This window comes from Danio rerio, chromosome 4 (genome assembly GCF_052040795.2).
Source record: "Danio rerio strain M-AB ecotype USA chromosome 4, GRCz13ab, whole genome shotgun sequence".
NCBI lineage: Eukaryota > Metazoa > Chordata > Actinopteri > Cypriniformes > Danionidae > Danio > Danio rerio.
Genome location: NC_141024.2, coordinates 75,084,087 through 75,101,719, shown reverse-complemented (window position 1 = coordinate 75,101,719; position 17,633 = coordinate 75,084,087). Strand labels below are relative to the sequence as shown.

General features: G+C 38.1%; 2 protein-coding genes across 8 annotated transcripts in view; both read left to right on the top strand.

Moving 5' to 3' along the window:
• The first annotated feature begins 5,177 nt into the window (after positions 1-5,177).
• The window catches only part of si:ch211-232d10.1, a 257,203-nt gene continuing 244,747 nt past the window's right edge, over positions 5,178-17,633 (top strand). The window contains exon 1 of the mRNA XM_087249778.1: positions 5,178-5,254. The gene's annotated coding sequence lies outside the window, so the exon portion shown is untranslated. The remainder of the gene's footprint in view (positions 5,255-17,633) is intronic.
• The window catches only part of LOC101886966 (NACHT, LRR and PYD domains-containing protein 3-like), a 34,970-nt gene continuing 22,514 nt past the window's right edge, over positions 5,178-17,633 (top strand). Inside the window, exons 1-5 of one of the 7 annotated variants that reach the window (XM_088649649.1) lie at positions 5,178-5,258; positions 13,958-14,050; positions 14,517-14,599; positions 14,845-14,958; positions 15,998-16,111. In XM_088649649.1, coding sequence (XP_088505775.1) covers positions 14,550-14,599; positions 14,845-14,958; positions 15,998-16,111 — 278 coding nt within the window. In that variant the 5' untranslated portion in view covers positions 5,178-5,258; positions 13,958-14,050; positions 14,517-14,549. Of the gene's footprint in view, positions 5,259-13,957; positions 14,098-14,405; positions 14,600-14,844; positions 14,959-15,997; positions 16,112-17,633 lie in introns of those variants that run through there. The other 6 variants (XM_087245722.1, XM_087245721.1, XM_087245720.1 and 3 more) reach the window with 6 other exon arrangements.

The window sequence follows — 17,633 nt, the reverse complement described above, 5'->3', positions numbered from 1 at the left end:
CCATAGCTGGCCACCAAAATCGCTGTTTAACCAAAAATAAGGTTCGACTCACCCCAGGATGACAAGCCACTTTGGAGGAATGTCCCCACCGAATGACGTCAGACCGAATCTTCTCCGGCACAAACAAACAACTGGGTGGGCATCCGACCGGGGGCGTTACCCCATCCAGGGCTGTGCGGACCCTGCTCTCGATCTCCCATGTTACTGCAGAAATACAAATCCTCTGGGGAACGATGGGCTCAAGAGGCGTATTGCGCTCGGAAGAATCAAAAAGACGGGATAACGCGTCGGGTTTGATGTTTTTAGAACCCAGTTGATATGAGATAGTAATGTCAAAACGTCCGAAAAATAATGCCCACCGAGCCTGCCTGGAGTTAAGTCGTTTGGCGGACCTGATGTATTCGAGGTTCTTATTATCGGTCCAAACGATAAAGGGAACCCCCGAACCCTCCAACCAATGACGCCACTCCTCCAAAGCGAGTTTGACAGCCAACAACTCCCTATTACCAATGTCGTAATTTCGTTCTGCGGAAGACAATCGATGTGAGAAAAACGCGCACGGATGAATTCTGTCATCCGAGGCTGCGCGCTGGGACAGGATCGCGCCCACGCCCACCTCTGGCGCGTCAACTTCCACCACAAACTGCCGAGAGGGATCAGGTGTCACCAGAATGGGAGCTGAAATAAAGCGGCTCTTTAGTTTAGTAAATGCAACCTGTGCTGCACTCGACCACCTGAAGGGAGTCTTGGCGGAGGTTAAGGACGTCAGAGGGGCGGCGAGCTGGCTGAAATTGCAAATAAAACGCCGGTAAAAATTAGCGAAGCCCAGAAATCTCTGCAGGGCCCTACAAGACTCGGGGATTGGCCATTTTACCACAGCCTGAACTTTCTGTGGATCCATGCGGACCCCCTCGACTGACACAATGTGTCCTAGAAAGGGAACAGACTGTGCATGGAACACGCATTCTCTAGCAGCCGCTGAAGCACTCGCCTGACGTACTGCACATGTTCCTGGAGAGAACGAGAAAAAATCAGAATGTCATCCAAGTAGACATAAATAAACTGATCTATCATGTCTCGCAACACGTCATTTACGGGTGCTTGGAAAACCGCAGGAGCATTAGAAAGCCCAAAAGGAAGAACACAATATTCAAAATGCCCCCTGGGGGTCAAAAACGCGGTTTTCCACTCATGACCCTGCTTCATGCGAACCAAATGATATGCGTTGCGGAGATCTAATTTCGTGAAAACGAAGCCCCTTGCAGACGCTCGAACGCTGAAGACATCAGCGGCAAAGGATACGTATTCTTCACCGTGATGCTGTCCAGCCCTCGATAATCTATGCAAGGTCTAAGAGTCCCATCCTTTTTCACGAAAAAGAACCCCGCCCTCGCTGAAGAAGAAGAGGGCCGTATGATCTTGGCCGCTAGAGAATCAGAAATATATTCTCAGGAATAGAAAGAGAGTATAACTTGCCTTTAGGTGGAGACGTACCTGGCAATAAATCTATTGCACAGTCATAGGGACGATGAGGAGGCAGAGAAGCAGCTCGAGACTTACTGAACACTCTCTTCAGGTTGAGGTACTCACTGGGCACGTTAGACAGGTCCATGCGCTCCTCCTGAAACACAGAACAAGAAACAGCAGAACGAGCAGAAGAAAGACACGACTCATGACAGTTCTCACTCCACAAAAATATGGAATTGAGACCCCAGTTAATTTGAGGTTTATGAAGAATTAACCATGGATGTCCTAAAACCACCGGTGAGTTGGAACAGTCTGTTAAAAAAAAATGAAATGTGCTCAACATGATTTCCAGATGTGATAAGTTTTATGGGTTTGGTGGAGTGAGTGATAGTGGGAAGGGAAAGCCCACTGAGGGCGCGTACTGCAATGGGTTGTGACAGAGCTATAACCGGAAGTTTAGAACTGAAAGCGAAACTGGAGTCAATGAAATTTCCCTCTGCCCCGGAATCGACGAGGGCATGGGTGTCATGACTTCCGGAACACCATGATACAGTGACGGGCAATAAAGTAGCAGCGTAGAGGATTTGTCCAAATTAATTTCACCCATCAGTAACCTCTTACCTACTGATGGGTGTTGTCTTTTATGGGACAGGAAGCCACCCGATAACCCGCCCCTCCGCAGTAGAGGCAGAGTCCCTCTGTTCTTCGTCGGCGCTTTTCTTGCAAGGACAAGCGGGATCTCCCCAGCTGCATGTGTTTCGGGTCAGCGCTTACCACTTCCGGTGTCGCAGCCAATGCCGGAAAGTCAGGGACGGAATCCGAAAACCTGCTCTGCTGTAGGCGAGTCTCACGCCGAAGCAGTCTGGTGTCCACACGGATGGCCAAATCCACCAGCTCGTCCAGAGTCTTTGGAAGATCTAAGGAATAGATCGCATCTTGCAGACGATCAGATAATCCGTGCAGAAACATGTCCCATTGCGCCTCCGCGTTCCAGCTGCATTCAGCGGCTAGTGTTCGGAACTCCGATTCCCCTGGTGGAGTTCAGCAAGGACTCGGGCGGCCTCTCTCCCGGAAGCGGCCCGATCAAAGACCTTCTTAAGTTCTTTGGAGAACAGGTCAAACGTAGAGCAGCATAGTAGCTTTTTTTCCCAAGCTGTTGTTCCCCACTGGGCCGCCTTGCCCGAAAGGAGGGTGATGACAAACGCCACCTTAGATTGCTCGGAGGAAAATAATGACGGCTGCAGCGAGATGTAAAGGGAACACTTAGACAAGAAGGATCGGCACAAGAGAGGCTCTCCAGAGTAGCTGGTCGGAGGTGGAAGACGCGGCTCAACAGAGCGACCAAGAACCGCAGGCGCTAGTGACACTTCCGGGGTCAGTGCAGTCTCGGGGGCCGGTGCAGTATCAGCCTGTGCAGCACGGGTAACCAGTTGTTGGACCTGGGATGTGAGCAATGAAACTTGGCCAACCAGGGCCTGGATCGCCTGAGCCGTGGTGGCTAGGGCCTCATCCTGTCGATCAATTCGAGCGTTGCCCTGAGAGACGAATTCGGAGATCTGGGAAACACTCGCTGGATCCATGTAAAGGTCAGTTCGTTCTGTAACGTTCAAATAAGAGTCAAAGAGGATCCAAGTGCAAAATGAACAATGTTTATTTGTATCTGACAATTAAACCAAATAGTGCCAGGCTAGAGGGACGCAGAACACAGGGCAGGAACAGAACGAGGAAACCGGATCCAGATAAACTCCTCAGGGCCTGAGCACAGACAGCACAAACATGAGTGATAGTAACGAACTGACACAGACACACAAAAGCGTCGCCCAGATATAGGCACCATGATGAGCCTCAGCTGGCGAACTAATCAGACCAACTGAGTGTCGTCATAACACGTGAGCATAACAAATCCACATGGACAACCAAAACAAAACAAACCCACGTGATCAAACATACACTCCGGAGAAGCGCACAAACCTGCAACCGTGACAGGTATTAGCACATTTGGTATTGTGGGCAGATGTCAAGTCCTGCTGGACAGTCAAATCACCATCTCCATGAATCTGCCAGCAGAGGGAGCCATGAAGTCAATAGTATCTGACTGCAGACTAGCATTTGCAATGGAGACACACAGTCTCAGGCACAATGCACTCAATGGAGCTGGTGACGTCAATATGAGGGGTATGGATGCTCCCCAAACCACCACTGACTGTGGAAACTGAACACTGGACTTTAATAAGCTTTAATTCTGCGCTACTACTTTCTCCTTCCAGAAATTGATTTCCAAAGAAATGCCAAATTCTACTTTCATTTGATGAGGACTTTGGCCTATTGGTCCTTTTTGTCTTTACCCCAGGTTAAGACACCTCTAACACTGTCTCATGTTTTCCTCTATTGTAAGTAACACCTGGTGGATCTAGTGTTAAGCTCAGAGTGCATACTATTAATAATTCACCATATGGACACTGAAGGGTTTTTCTCACTACATACTGTTGTACTAGCTGGAGCTTCCTAAAATGGCATTAGCATATAATATCTGACAGTAGTCAAGCTCTGAGGAAAAACAAGAGTATCCTATATTATTATATAATATCATGGTATCTATACCAATAACACCCCTCAGATTCTTTCTGCTGTATTCTCAATATGCCACTTTGACCATGACAATATTAAAACCTTTCCTCATAGTTGTCCTGAAGCCACAAATAAACATTCGTTCTTGTCTAAAGGCAAATTTGGAAATCTTTATCGAATTCTCATAGTTGGAGAAAAAAAAAATGTAGAATACAGTGGTAAAAGGTGTCGAGCTTTCTTCTAAGTAAGGTCATTTGTGTTTAGCAGAAGAAAGGCAGTCAAACCGGTTTGGAACCCAAGAAGGGTGAGCATATTATGACTATTTTTATTTTATTTCAATATTTTTATTGACTTTTTATTCTGAATTTTGAGAAATGATGACAAAAAATAGTATGAAACATCTGTAATGTAAACGAGTGATCATTATAAAATCAAAACCTTTCATTAAAGCTGTCCTGTTCTTGTCTTAGGAGAATTTAGAAAAGCTTTCATATATATATAATGGATTTCTAATAGCGAGTATCGATAAACAGATATATTGATTAAAATAAGAGTTGAAAACACCTTCAGAAATAGAGATATAACACATGTACATTCACATTATGTGCTGCAAACAATAAATAAAAGACAAACTACAACATTTGAACTGAATGTAATGCTGTTTAATGGTTTTCTTGATTTGTCCTCTGGTTAAACATTATTCATTTGTGTGTGCTGTTTCTCTTCACTGTGATCTTCAGTTATTTTGTTCAGTTAGTTCAGTTTTGTCTTTGGTACTGACTAATCTATTGTATAAACACACTTATTGAATATTATTGAACAGCATCCTATAGAAAATAATAATAATACAGCAGAGAGATCTGTATGAGGTGTACTCATTTATATAGAAATCTCTAATCTTATTTTATAGGTTCAACATTACTGTAAATATTCTTCAGAGAACCCACAGATTTCATCTTAAGTTCCTTCTCTAAATCTTCCTTCAACACACTCGTGCTCAGAGAATCTGCACAGATATCTTCAGCTCCAGTGCTTTGTGTGTCGTCTTCAGGACACGCCCACAGTCAGGAGAATCTCATGAATATTCATGTCAGTGTCACTCAGTGCAGCCAATAATATTTGAGGATATACCTGTAGATCACACAGGTGTGTTTTAGTGAAGTGAAAGAGTGAAAGAGCTCAGATTGTGTTCCTGCTGCACAAGAGCGTCTGTACTTCTGCATGTGAGTTTAACACTTCTACATTACGCTGATTTGTGGAGATGATGAAGGGTTTATATGTGTGAGTGTGATTTAAATGTCTGATCCTGAAGATCAAATCCTCAAACACAGATTAAACACTGAGTCAAACACGCTCATTTAAACACTGTGTCTAAAAGCTTTATTTTTAATCCCTTTACAGTGTTTGTGCTCTTCTATATCAGACTGACTCAATAGTGTCCAATAATTCAGCATTAAATATAACTCTAAACATTCAGAGTCACCAAATCAAAAGTAAAGTTAAAGCAGACCGTCAGTTGAACAGGAAGAAAAGCTGCTGAAAACAACAAGCTGACGATCCTTAAACAACACTGCATTTAACCCCTTACTGTCAGAGTAACTCATTAACCAAAGAGCCTCTTTAGTAGAGAGACATTTTAATACTCACTAAATCAACAATTGGCTGAACCTGAACTTCTCTTGATAAACTCTATATAACATGCATTTACCTTAAATCAAATGTGAAACAGCTGAGATGTCAGATCAGGGTTAAACCAACTGCATTCATGTTAAGGACTATATATATATATATATACAGTTGAAGTCAGAATTATTAGCCCCCCTGAATTATTAGACTCCCTGTTTATTTTTCCCCCAATTTCTGTGTAGCGGAGAGCAGATTTTTTCAACAAATTTCTAAACATAATAGTTTTAATGACTTATTTCTAATAGCTGATTTATTTTATCTTTGCCATGATGACAGTGAATAATATTTTACCTGATATTTTTAAGACACTTCTATAAAGCTTAAAGTGACATTTAAAGGCTTAACTAGGTTAATTAGGGTAACTAGGCAGGTTAGAGTAATTAGGCAAGTTATTGTATAACGATGGTTTGTTCTGTAGACAGTCGGAAAAAAATAGCTCAAAGGGGCTAATAATTTTGTCCTTAAAATGGTGTTTAAACACTGTTGCCAGCTACTCACTGTAAAAGTTTGGTTACAGTAAGTGACTGGCAACAGTGTTGACAGTTAAATACTGTAACTGAACCATTACAGTGAGTGGCTGGCAACAGTGTACAGTTAATTACTGTAATAGAGCAGTAGTGGTGACTAACTGGAAACTGTGTACAGTTAATTACTGTATTGTAGTGTTACAACTCACAGCATTATACTGCACACACATTAATAGTATGTCAAGGTGTTACTAAAATTAATCAGTATTCTTACCGGTTATTAAAATAGAAGGCATAAAAATTCAGACAAATATATTTTATTTTTTTGGCAGCAAACAAATATACAACAGAAAATGTGTAACAAAATTAAGAAATCAGCAGATATAAATATCATCTTACATATTACTGAGAGCCACAGGTCTGCACAGTAAGGCTGCGGTCAACGCTTGAGCATGTGAAATTCTGTCATATGACACTGCGAAAAGGAATGGGATTAAACAAAATAATTAGAGATTGAAAAAGCAAGCGACTGGTCCATAATTTTTGTTCAGAGAGGTCATGGTTTGATCTTTGATTAGTCTCAAGCAATCACATGATGTGATTTCGCAGGTCAGAGTTCTCCAATCTTGAATTTTCCAATGCTGCAAACTGTAAAACTTGTCGCTTCAGCTTGCATTCCAGGTCTGCAGCATTCACATGCGTTTGAATGGAAGTCTTTAGGGAGAAAAGTGCAGTGTGACCGGGACTTTAAGCTGTAACTCTAATTAAACACACCTGATCAAACTAATTAAGGCTTGTTAGAAATCTACAGGTAATGTTGAAGCAGGGTGGGAACTAAACTCTGCTGCGCTGCAGTTCTCCAGGAACCCCCATGTTATATAGCAGGGGTGCTCACTCCTGTTCCTGGAGATCTACCTTCCTGCAGATTTCAGTTGCTACCCATATCAAACACACCTGCCTGTTATTATCAAGTGGTGTTCAGGTCCTAATTAATTGGTTCAGGTGTGTTGCAGTGAAATGTGTTACTCTCTCCTCAATGCGAACCATGCTTAAAAACTGAACAGCAAAAAACACATAATAATTATGCTTATTTTTTAAATAATTAAAAAAAGGCATATGAAACGAACACATAGATAGAGATATAGATAGAAACATGTTTGTCAAACACAGGCACATACTGTCAATTCTCAATAAAAAGTTTTAAATAATTCTAAAAAAAAATAAATAAAAATAAAGTCGGCAACACCGAAAATCCAAAGGATCCAATCTTTTATTGTTATAATTATTATTTATTTACTTTAAAAATCTCATGACAACAAACTTTTCTATTGTTTCTAATATAAATTCATAGGTGGAAACACTGCTCTGAAATCTGAAATAGCAACAAACTCACAACCTGGGACCTGACAGTAGAGCTTTTGTGTGTGGATGGTTATGTGTATCATATTTTTGTGATTCCCTGTGATGATTTCTGTGCACATGTTACCTTACTAAGGTGATGGAATTTAATGGTTTTTATGTGCATTAAAACTGCTTATTTGCCGGAAAGATACATGAAATTTTAGCATCTGTACATTATGGCAGTATGCAATATCCAATAAATACATATACTTAAACAAAAGTAATGTAAGAAATTACATGAGGAGAGGCTAACTAGCTAACAATGTAGCTTTCAAGTTCACAGTTCAACACTGTTCAACACAGCCTTATTTTAGAAACCCTCAAAATTCATTTGAACACATTTTACTTACTCATTGTAGATTCTTATTTAAAGCCTAAAACATATCAGACTACATCTGAATTGATGGACAGAGAATAGAGCGCACAGCAGTAAACAAATCAAACACCTGGCTGCCTTAAAGGGCCAGCATTTTCTGAAAACTAAAACTTCTAAAACTTTTTAGTTAAGAATAAGACAGCCTGTGGGAGTGTGTGGTGATGCCTAAATCATTGATTTCTGCTTTTAAAATGCACATCTCTATAAATAGCAACATAAAGCATCAGAGTAGATGGGACAGTACTGGTTGAACAGTAATTTGCCATTTATTGTCACAGTTACTACCTGTAATGTGTACGTAAAGTAAATTACTGTAATTTATCATTTGCACTACACAATTTAATACAAAGTCTGCTCCTTTTACAGTAAAATACTGTTTCTTTCATTACAGAAAAACACTGGCTATTTTGCAGTCATTTACTGCATAATCTACAGGGTAAGAGTGCAGTTGAGCTTTAACCTTAATTAAACACACCTGATCAAACTAAATCTAAAGATAACGTGTTGAAGTAGGGCTGGAACTAAATTCTGCTGGGCTGCGGCCCTCCAGGAGTTTTACATCCCTGGTACATAGCATATTTTCAAAGCAACTGCCTACATGCATCACAATTATGCACATATCGTTTAATAAAAACAATAAAAATATACAAACTTTATCCAAAGCAAAAACATTAATAATAATAATAAATAATCTGATTCTCATGTCTCTCCAAATCTGTAGTAATAATAAAAAACACAACAAATAACATGATTTATACATTTATTTAGGAAAGCCTTTATACTATACTGTTAATGCCACTTTTACTTACTTCATTTGAAGTTTTCCAGACAAATTCATTGCGTCTCTGCAAAAATGTATGTGCGTGCTTTTTAAGATAAATACATATATATTCATTTCAATTCAGCTTTATTTGTATAGCACTTTTACAATGTAGATTGTGTCAAAGCAGCTTCACATAAATGGTCATAGTAACTGGAACAGTGTGGTTCAGGTTTTAGTGTTTAAGTTCAGTTCAGTTCAGTTTAGCTCAGTTCAGTGTGATTTAATCATTACTGAGAGTTCAAACACTGAAGAGCAAATTCATCGATGTGTAGCTCTACCAATCCTGAACCATGCGAGGCAGTGGCGACAGCGGATTATATATTTCGGTTATATATTAACCGGTTATATAACGGTTATATATATTATAAACATTTTTACTAGTTATTTAGCAATGTTTGTTTATGGTTGAACAGTAATTTCCCATTTATTATCACAGTAAATATCTGTAATGGTATATAGAGTAAATTACTGTCATTTATTATTTGCACTACAGAATTTCATACAAATCCTGCTCATTTTACAGTAAAATACTGTTTCTTTTCATTACAGCTAAACACTGGCTACTTTACAGTTATTTACTGCATAATCTACGGTAAGGGTTAACAGTGTATAGCATCCTTGAATGTAAGGGGTATTCGAGAGAACACGAAAAGGAAAGCTTTATTTCTTTATTTCTTCTTCTTTGAAACGAACTGATGCCGACTTTGTTTTTTGTCAAGAGACTCATTCCTCGGTCTTGGATGTGAAATTTTGGGAAGCACAATGGGGAAACTCTGTTTACTTTAGTCATGGAACTCCACAATCAGCAGGTGTAATGGTTTTGATGCATCGATTTAAAGGAGATGTACTTGACTTTGTTGCAGATGAAAATGAAAGATGGTTGATTCTGACGATTAGACTGGACAACACAACGGTTATCATTTATAATGTTTATGGTTATAATTCTAATTTGTTGAATAAGACTTTGTTTGCCAAAATTTCAGACTTAATCACAAATGGAGCAATGTTCATGCTTCATATATTATATTATATGTGCAGGCGATGTTAATGACTGTGTAGATGGTTTGATTGATAGATATCCCTCTCGTACCCTCCAACATGCTGGTCAATCCAATCTGGCATCTCTTTGTGCCTCATTATTACTTACAGATACTTGGCGCTTTTATAACCCTGTGAAATCAGAGTACACATGGTCTAACAAAAGCAAGACTTTACAATCTAGAATTGACTTATTTCTGATCTCTAACACAGCTTTACGTTATGTTCAGGAAAATAATCATAGACATGCTTTATTAACAGATCATAAACTTATTTATTTATCTCTTTAAGGTTCAAAAGAGAATTCTAGTCTTAGAGGATATTGGAAACTGAATAATAATCTTCTTAATGATCATTACTTTAATACCTGTGTTAAGAATATTGCAAGCAATAGTTTTACAGGATTAAAAGATCAATTCAAAAGTAACTGGGAACTTTTTAAATATAATGTAGGAAAAATTGCCATCATACGCAGTAAAGAATTAAAAAAACTCAACAGGCAAAATGGAAATGGAATCACTGGATAATTGACATATTCTGGAACAGAAGGAAATTCATACTTAGGAAGACGAGGAAGAGTTGACTAAAATTCAATCTAAACTTGATCTAATGTACCCGGATCTTGCTAAAGGTGCTTTCCTTCGCTCTAGAGTCAAATGGCTTGAAGAGGGAGAAGAAAACACAAGTTATTTCTTTGCTCTAGAAAATAGAAACTTTAAAAGAAATCCGTTACCTGCAATAAATATTAATGGCAGCCTTTTTATGGATCCCAAAGCAATTTTAGTTTTTTTCCTTTTATAAAAACTTCTATACCTCCAATTTTGATGAAAATAATTGTGATAACTTCATTAAAGTAATGAATCAAAATATTCCTATTATAGCTGAAGACTTTAATGATTTATGTCATTCAAATATAGCCACTCTTGAATTGAAAGATGCACTACTGAAAATGAAGAAAGGTAAAGCTCCTGGTATAGATGGGTTGACTGTAGGATTTTTGGGAACACATTGAAAATCCTCTATAACATGTTTATTGAATGCATTAATAGTGGTGAAATGTCTACCTCCATGAATCAGGAAGTCATCTCGTTAATTGCTAAACCTGACAAAGATTCACAATTGATAGAAAACTGGAGAGCGATCTCACTTCTAACAATTGATTATAAACGTATAACTTTGGTATTTGCTAATAGATTAGGTAAATATTATTATAAGTGAATGTCAAACAGGTTTTCTAAAAGGTCGCCACATAACTAATGTGTATGATGTGTATGTTGTGTGTATGACTTCACTGTGGACGGCAAAGTAAGAATCTCATTGTACAGGGAGACGTGTTTCCTTACTGTGCACATGACAATAAACAGTTGAATTGAATTGAAAAACTAATAATATTAGGCCAGTGCTTGATCTCTTAGATTATGCTGATTATGGAGATGATGAAGCTGTTATCCTTTGTTTAGATTTAAAGCGTTTGACTCTGTTGAACACAGTTTTTTTTATTTTTTAAACTGTAGAGTGTTTTGGTTTTGGGAATAAATTTCTAAAAGTCATCATTTTTTTACACCAATATTAATAGTTCTGTAATCATAAATACTTCTACAACTATGAGATTTAACATTTATCGTGGAGTACGTCAAGGTTGCCCAATTTCCCCATTTTTATTTGTATTAGTTGTTGAATTATTGGCAATTGGTATTATCAATAGTGAGCAAATTCAAGGTGTCAAAATCTTTGATAGAGTTTTTAAGTTTTCTCAATCAGCAGATGACTCGACCTTATTCTTCAAACACGCTTCTGTTATCCCTGATGCTATTTCTTTAAGCAATACTTTTTCAAAAGCTTCTGGTTTAACTTGAAATCTTTCCAAATGTGAAATTCTGCCTTTACACAGTTTAAAGAATAAACACACAATGAACATCCCAGTGAAATCCTCTGTCAAATACCTTAGAAATATTGTAACAAAAATACACTTAACAGACAAGACTTAAATGTTTCTTCCAGAATAAAGAAAACAAAAGTCGTGTTAAATTGCTGGTTACAGCGTGAACTTTCCATTTATGGTGGTGTCTTGTTATGTAAAGCTGAAGGTTTATCTCCGTTTGTTTATCCCGCCTTGTCTTTATTTCTTAAAGACTCTAATTGCAAAGATATCAATAACTTGTTCTTTTCTTTTATTTGGAAAAACAAGTCCCAAAGTATAAAAAAAAAGAGTTCTTACTAATAAGAAAGCTGAAGGAGGACTAGAAATGCTTTATTTTGAAGATATCAATAAGACCTTCAGGATCAATTGGATTAAGAGATGTCTATCTACCCCCAATTCCTTTTGGAATCATTCATTCATTCATTTTCTTGTCGGCCTTGTCTCTTTATTAATCTGGGGTTGCCACAGCGGAATGAACCGCCAACTTATCCAGCTAGTTTTTACACAGCGGATGCCCTTCCAGGCACAACCCATCTCTGGGAAACATCCACACACACATTCACACACACACTACTTTCACTAAATTCCATCAACAAGCTCTTCTTGCTTGGAAAATCTCTTACTGTCACAATGTTTCTCCTTTATTTGGAATAATGGTAATATAAGCTCTTCAAATAAATCTTGATTCTCAGTAAATTGGTTTAATAGAGACATTAATCCTCTTTTAACACTGTTTAACAGCTCAGGGAATATCCTATCCTATGAACATTTCATGTCTGCTTACAATTTCCCAATATTGTTTAGAGAATTGAATTAAATCTATCCCTGTAGAAATGATTCAACTTGTTAAAAATCATATTTGCTATAATCTGCTGTAAACCCAAAACTACATTTAGAAGGTGTTGAGTTGACTGATAATAAATGTACTAACAGACATATTCGTAATATTTTTCAGAAGCAAAATAAAATCACTCCTAGAGGCACATTTCTCTGGAACTCTATTATAGTTAATATTAATTGGAAAAAGCCTGGTTAACTCCCTTCAAATATTCTATTAATAATAAAATGAAGGAAATCCATTTTAAAATATTACATCAAGTTTACGCAGTAAAATCGTTTTTATCAAAGCGCATTGAAATGGAGGATATCTGTGGATGAAGAGAGCCTTTGCCATTTGTTTTTTGAATGCAACATTGTAAAGAATTTCTGGAAAAAATCAGCCAAATATATTTGTGAAAGGACAAAACTTAGTTATTATTTTACATTAAAATATGTAATTTTTCATTATGAAAATAAATGTAACAAATGTCTTGAATATATTGTTAATCTCTTTATTTTATTGGCAAAGTTTTACATACACAAACAGAAATCTGCTAAATCTTCTCCCACATTAACCGTTTTTTGTATTGAGTTTTTTTTTCTACAGTGAAATTGTTAAAAAAAAACATAAAATCTGAGATATGCATCAAATATTATGACACTTTTTATAAATTCCCTGTCAATTACTAAAATCATCAGATGTAGAAATGCTGCACACTTTTCTTTTGTGTAATTTAATTTATTTTAATTTATTTATCTGTTTTATCTATTTGTTTTGTTTTTTGTTGACTTTTACCATTGTTGTATTCTTTTTGCGTGTTTCATTATTTGTGTTGTGTTGTGTGTTTGTTCCTGACAGTTATGCAATTAAAAACAAACAAAAAAGGTCACAGTGCAGTGAAACAACGCCTACTATCTGCAGCTCTAGATCACCCCCTAGCGGACACTCCAAGTCATTTTTTCAGGCAGTTATTCAATACGAAGAGCAACACATCGTTGTGTAAATCATATCGATTTTAACTCTTCTTTGTATTTATTTATTTTTAATGATTCCAATTTAATTAACATTATATTTTAATGATCATATTGATCTTTAAACCACTACAGAGACACGATGCTTTCATCTGCAGTTACACACGAGAGGATTATCAGTGCAGCGACACAACAGGACAACTCCTGATCCTCTCAATGCCTGAGCTGTTCTCATCAGAGCAGTCACACATGGGGAATATAACACAAGCTGCGCTAGACTTCATGAAGAAAGATTAGAGTATATAGATTAGAGTATATATGCGAAAGCAGTCATTTTATTTTCTACAAATCTACATTGAGCTCTGTGACACTGATTTGACCAAACTGTACACATATTAGTATTATAATACACTCTCTAGTACAGCAGGTGGCGGTATTCAGCTTTACGCTGCTTTCTATAACTCGCCACACAAGAAGAAGAAGAAGAGGAGGAGGCGGCGGAGGATGTCCGGGTGTGTTTCTTCTGTCTTCTCTGTGTCCAGTGTTTATACTGCTTCAGGTAAAATCACCCTTGTAAAATGTAACTCCGCAGGTGCTTTGATAACCCTGCAGCTGTTTGACTCTTCTCTGCTCTGTTTAGAGTGTTTGTGACGGATGTTTTTCACTGAACTCATGATCTGCCGCTCCTTCAGAAACGAAAGTGAAAGTGTTTAGTTGTTGTGTCGCCATTTTAAACAGACAGAATCCACCATTTACAACGCAGAACAGCGTTAAATCCTCAATGTCTTGACAAAACCTGTAAGCTTTATGTGAATGTGTGTATGCTGTTATTATAATCAAACGGATGACGCTGTGATTCTTCATTAGTTTACTCGTGATGAGCTTCTGGATTTGAGTGTCTCAGCTGCTGATCTATTCCTGCATTCAGCTGAATTATGAAGGCTGATCAATGACTGGAGATCTGTGATTGTTCATCAGTTTCTGCTGGAGATCAAACTCTTCAGGTCCATCATGGGTAACACACACACTGCTGGAGATCAGGATTTGTCTACAGGATGCAGGTATTAGACCTACACTTGACATTTCATATGATGATTTTCTACAGGATATTATATTTACTCTCTGTTAGTTGTGTTTTTAATCTGTCTGAATATTTAACACACACAGTCAGCAAGATTGTGTACAATCATCATGAAAAGTATCATGAAGTGCTGTTTAAACAGTGTTTTAATGATGAAATGTTGAGTAAATCTGCTGTGTTGACTCCAGTGTGTGCAGCGCTGAACTTTAATCTTCTCTGTTTTAGTTCAGTTCATCAGAAGAGAGCAGAAGCAGAGCCCAGCTGTGTGTCTATGAAGAGTGACGCGTCTATGGATCCACCGGTAAAATTTAAGAGTGGAAACACAGGAGCTGCTGTCAGGTAGATCATCTCTTTAATATCTGCAGCTGATGAGTATTTTCATAATAAATGAATCAGGTAATTAGTGTTGTGGATCTGTTGGGTTTCAGATGTTAGATGTTGTATCTGAGCTCTGCAGGATAGTGCTTGAAGATCTCCGCTTTACACTTCAGGCCACAATTGATGGTGTTAACAAACCAATCAGCGCTTTATTAATAGTTAGTGAGGTAGAAGGTGGGTTTAGGTTTTGGGTAGGGTTAGGGATCCACAATAAGATCATACTGTATGACTACTAATGAGCAGTTCATATGTTCACATTCCACAGATAATAAGCCGGTAGTTAATAGTATGAATTGTGAGCTAAACTAAAGTGTTCCCGATCTCCTGCCATAAAGGGCTTTTCCTGCACACTTTCCCCTGCTGTTTCTGTGCTGTACTGATCAGCCATTCCTCTGATCTGAGTCTGTTTTCACTGAAGCGCAGTCATCATCATGTTGTGTTGGCCTCATAGATGCTGCTGATCAACACATTTGGTTTCTAGAATTGATATTTCTCGAGTTCTCCTGCTCATTCAGTCATGATAGATGATGGTAAATGAACTTGTCTTGCTGTCCTCAAAGTCTGGACTGGAGCTCTGCAGACAAACCCCCGATGAGTGACCTTCTGAAGACTGAGTGATGAGGAGGAGGATAAGGGGAGCTGCTGGAGGCGGGAATAACAGTCAGCTGACACAGTGCAGTTTATACTGCTGCTTATATAGTCATGTGATGATGATTGACACGCCTGCATGATTAAGCTCCTCCCACACCTACACTGTCAGCTTCATTCAGTGATTTGATGATTAGTTTCAGCTCTAATCTGCTCTAATAGTACTGCATTTCTGTTGGGCTGTCTCTACTAGAAATGAGCCTTGATCTGTGTTTGCTGATATTTTCCACATTCAGACAGTTTCTGTTCAAATATAAAGGAAATTAATTTAAGTGTTTTTGTAAATGAAGAATGATTAATATCAGGTTTGTGCAGTGTGTGCAGAGCTCAACTTTAATTTTCTCTGTTTTAGCTCAGTTCATCAGAAGAGAGCAGAAGCAGAGCCCAGCTGTGTGTCTATGAAGAGTGACGCGTCTATGGCTCTACCAATAAAGTTTAGGAGTAAAAACACACAACCTGCTGTCAGGTAGATCATCTCTACACACACATGATTACACTGCAGCATTTATATGATCCTGTGTTTCTAGAAGATCAGATATTATTACACTTTATTCTCACAGTCCAGTCAAGACATTTTATTACAGGGAACAAAATACAGGATACTTTAAAACTGAATGTCCACACACTCACATCTGATCATCAGTGAAGTGCTGAAGTAGTAATAATTGACTAAAGTATTAATACTCAAACTGTTAGAGTTAGTAGAGTGAGTTTACAGGCTTTTACAATAGTCAGCAAAGTGTGGGTGATCCAGAGATTTTAGACAAGATGAAAGTTTTGTGAGACAAACACACCATATTTCACTGATAAGTAATTATAGTCAAGAGAGATACTGATTTAAGATGAAACTGTATTCAGATCTTCTCTGATTATCTTAATAAAATGCATTAATGTTGCAAAGTTAAAGTGGTAAATGTTAAAATGGATCAATATTACTGCGCTGTTACTGAAATCCTGAACTCTGAGAGCAAACACTTGTATGATCTGGAGATTATCATGTAAATCAAAAACTATATTCAGTCAGAAAGTGAGCTGACAGAGGACAGAAGCAGAGCAAACACAGTCATGGTGAAGCAGTGAAAGATTCAGACAGCAGAGATAGAGAGGATTATTATTTCTTATTGATGGCAAAACATTTAACAAGTATATGATCACAACAACCTTCCGAACTACAGACAGCAGAATACAAGATTCAGAGAACCATGAGAACAGAAAATTATACAGTAAAAGAAACAACATTACCACATTACACACTACAGCAGCTGAACAGGTCATCTAGGAGCTTTAGTCCTCATGCGTGTGCTCTCACATTTTCATCTTAAAAGATTTTAAATGTCTTCAGTGAGCATCTAGCATCATTGTGAATAAATGAGATCAATTTAATGAAGTGTTACATTTAATAAATGACAAACACCAGGGCTCGAAATTGCGACCATTTTGGTGTCATATGCGCCCGAAATTTTATCTGTGCGACCTTAAAATATATTTGATATATTGGAGCATTTCTGCGAGTGCTTAAAATTGTTGTGTGCTACCAGTTTTTACAGCAAAATGTTCACCACATGCGTGGATTCAGGAGACATTCACGCAGAATGCATCTCTAAGCTCTTTGTCTGCACTTGAAACGCGAAACGCAGCGCTCAGGAATGGTTTAAAACAGTTGTCATGTCGACTTGTTGCAGTAAACAAAGCCAAGTCCTTAATGCTTGCCTCGCCTTCGCGCTCTTCTTATTGGCCCACCACTGCTCTGGCACTGAATGCAAATGATTGGGTAATATCAGCTGTCAATCACTCAGCACCTTTTGGCTTCGGATGACAGAAAGAACTACTACCGCGAAAAATTGTAAAGCGCTGAAGATGAGAATGAAGATATCGCGGACAGATTTAGTTTTAGAAACCATCTAGTTACAAATAATGACACATCTTACTAGTGATCATGTGCTGAATGTCAATCCACCATCTACACTTTTCCAAGACTAGAAGACTTC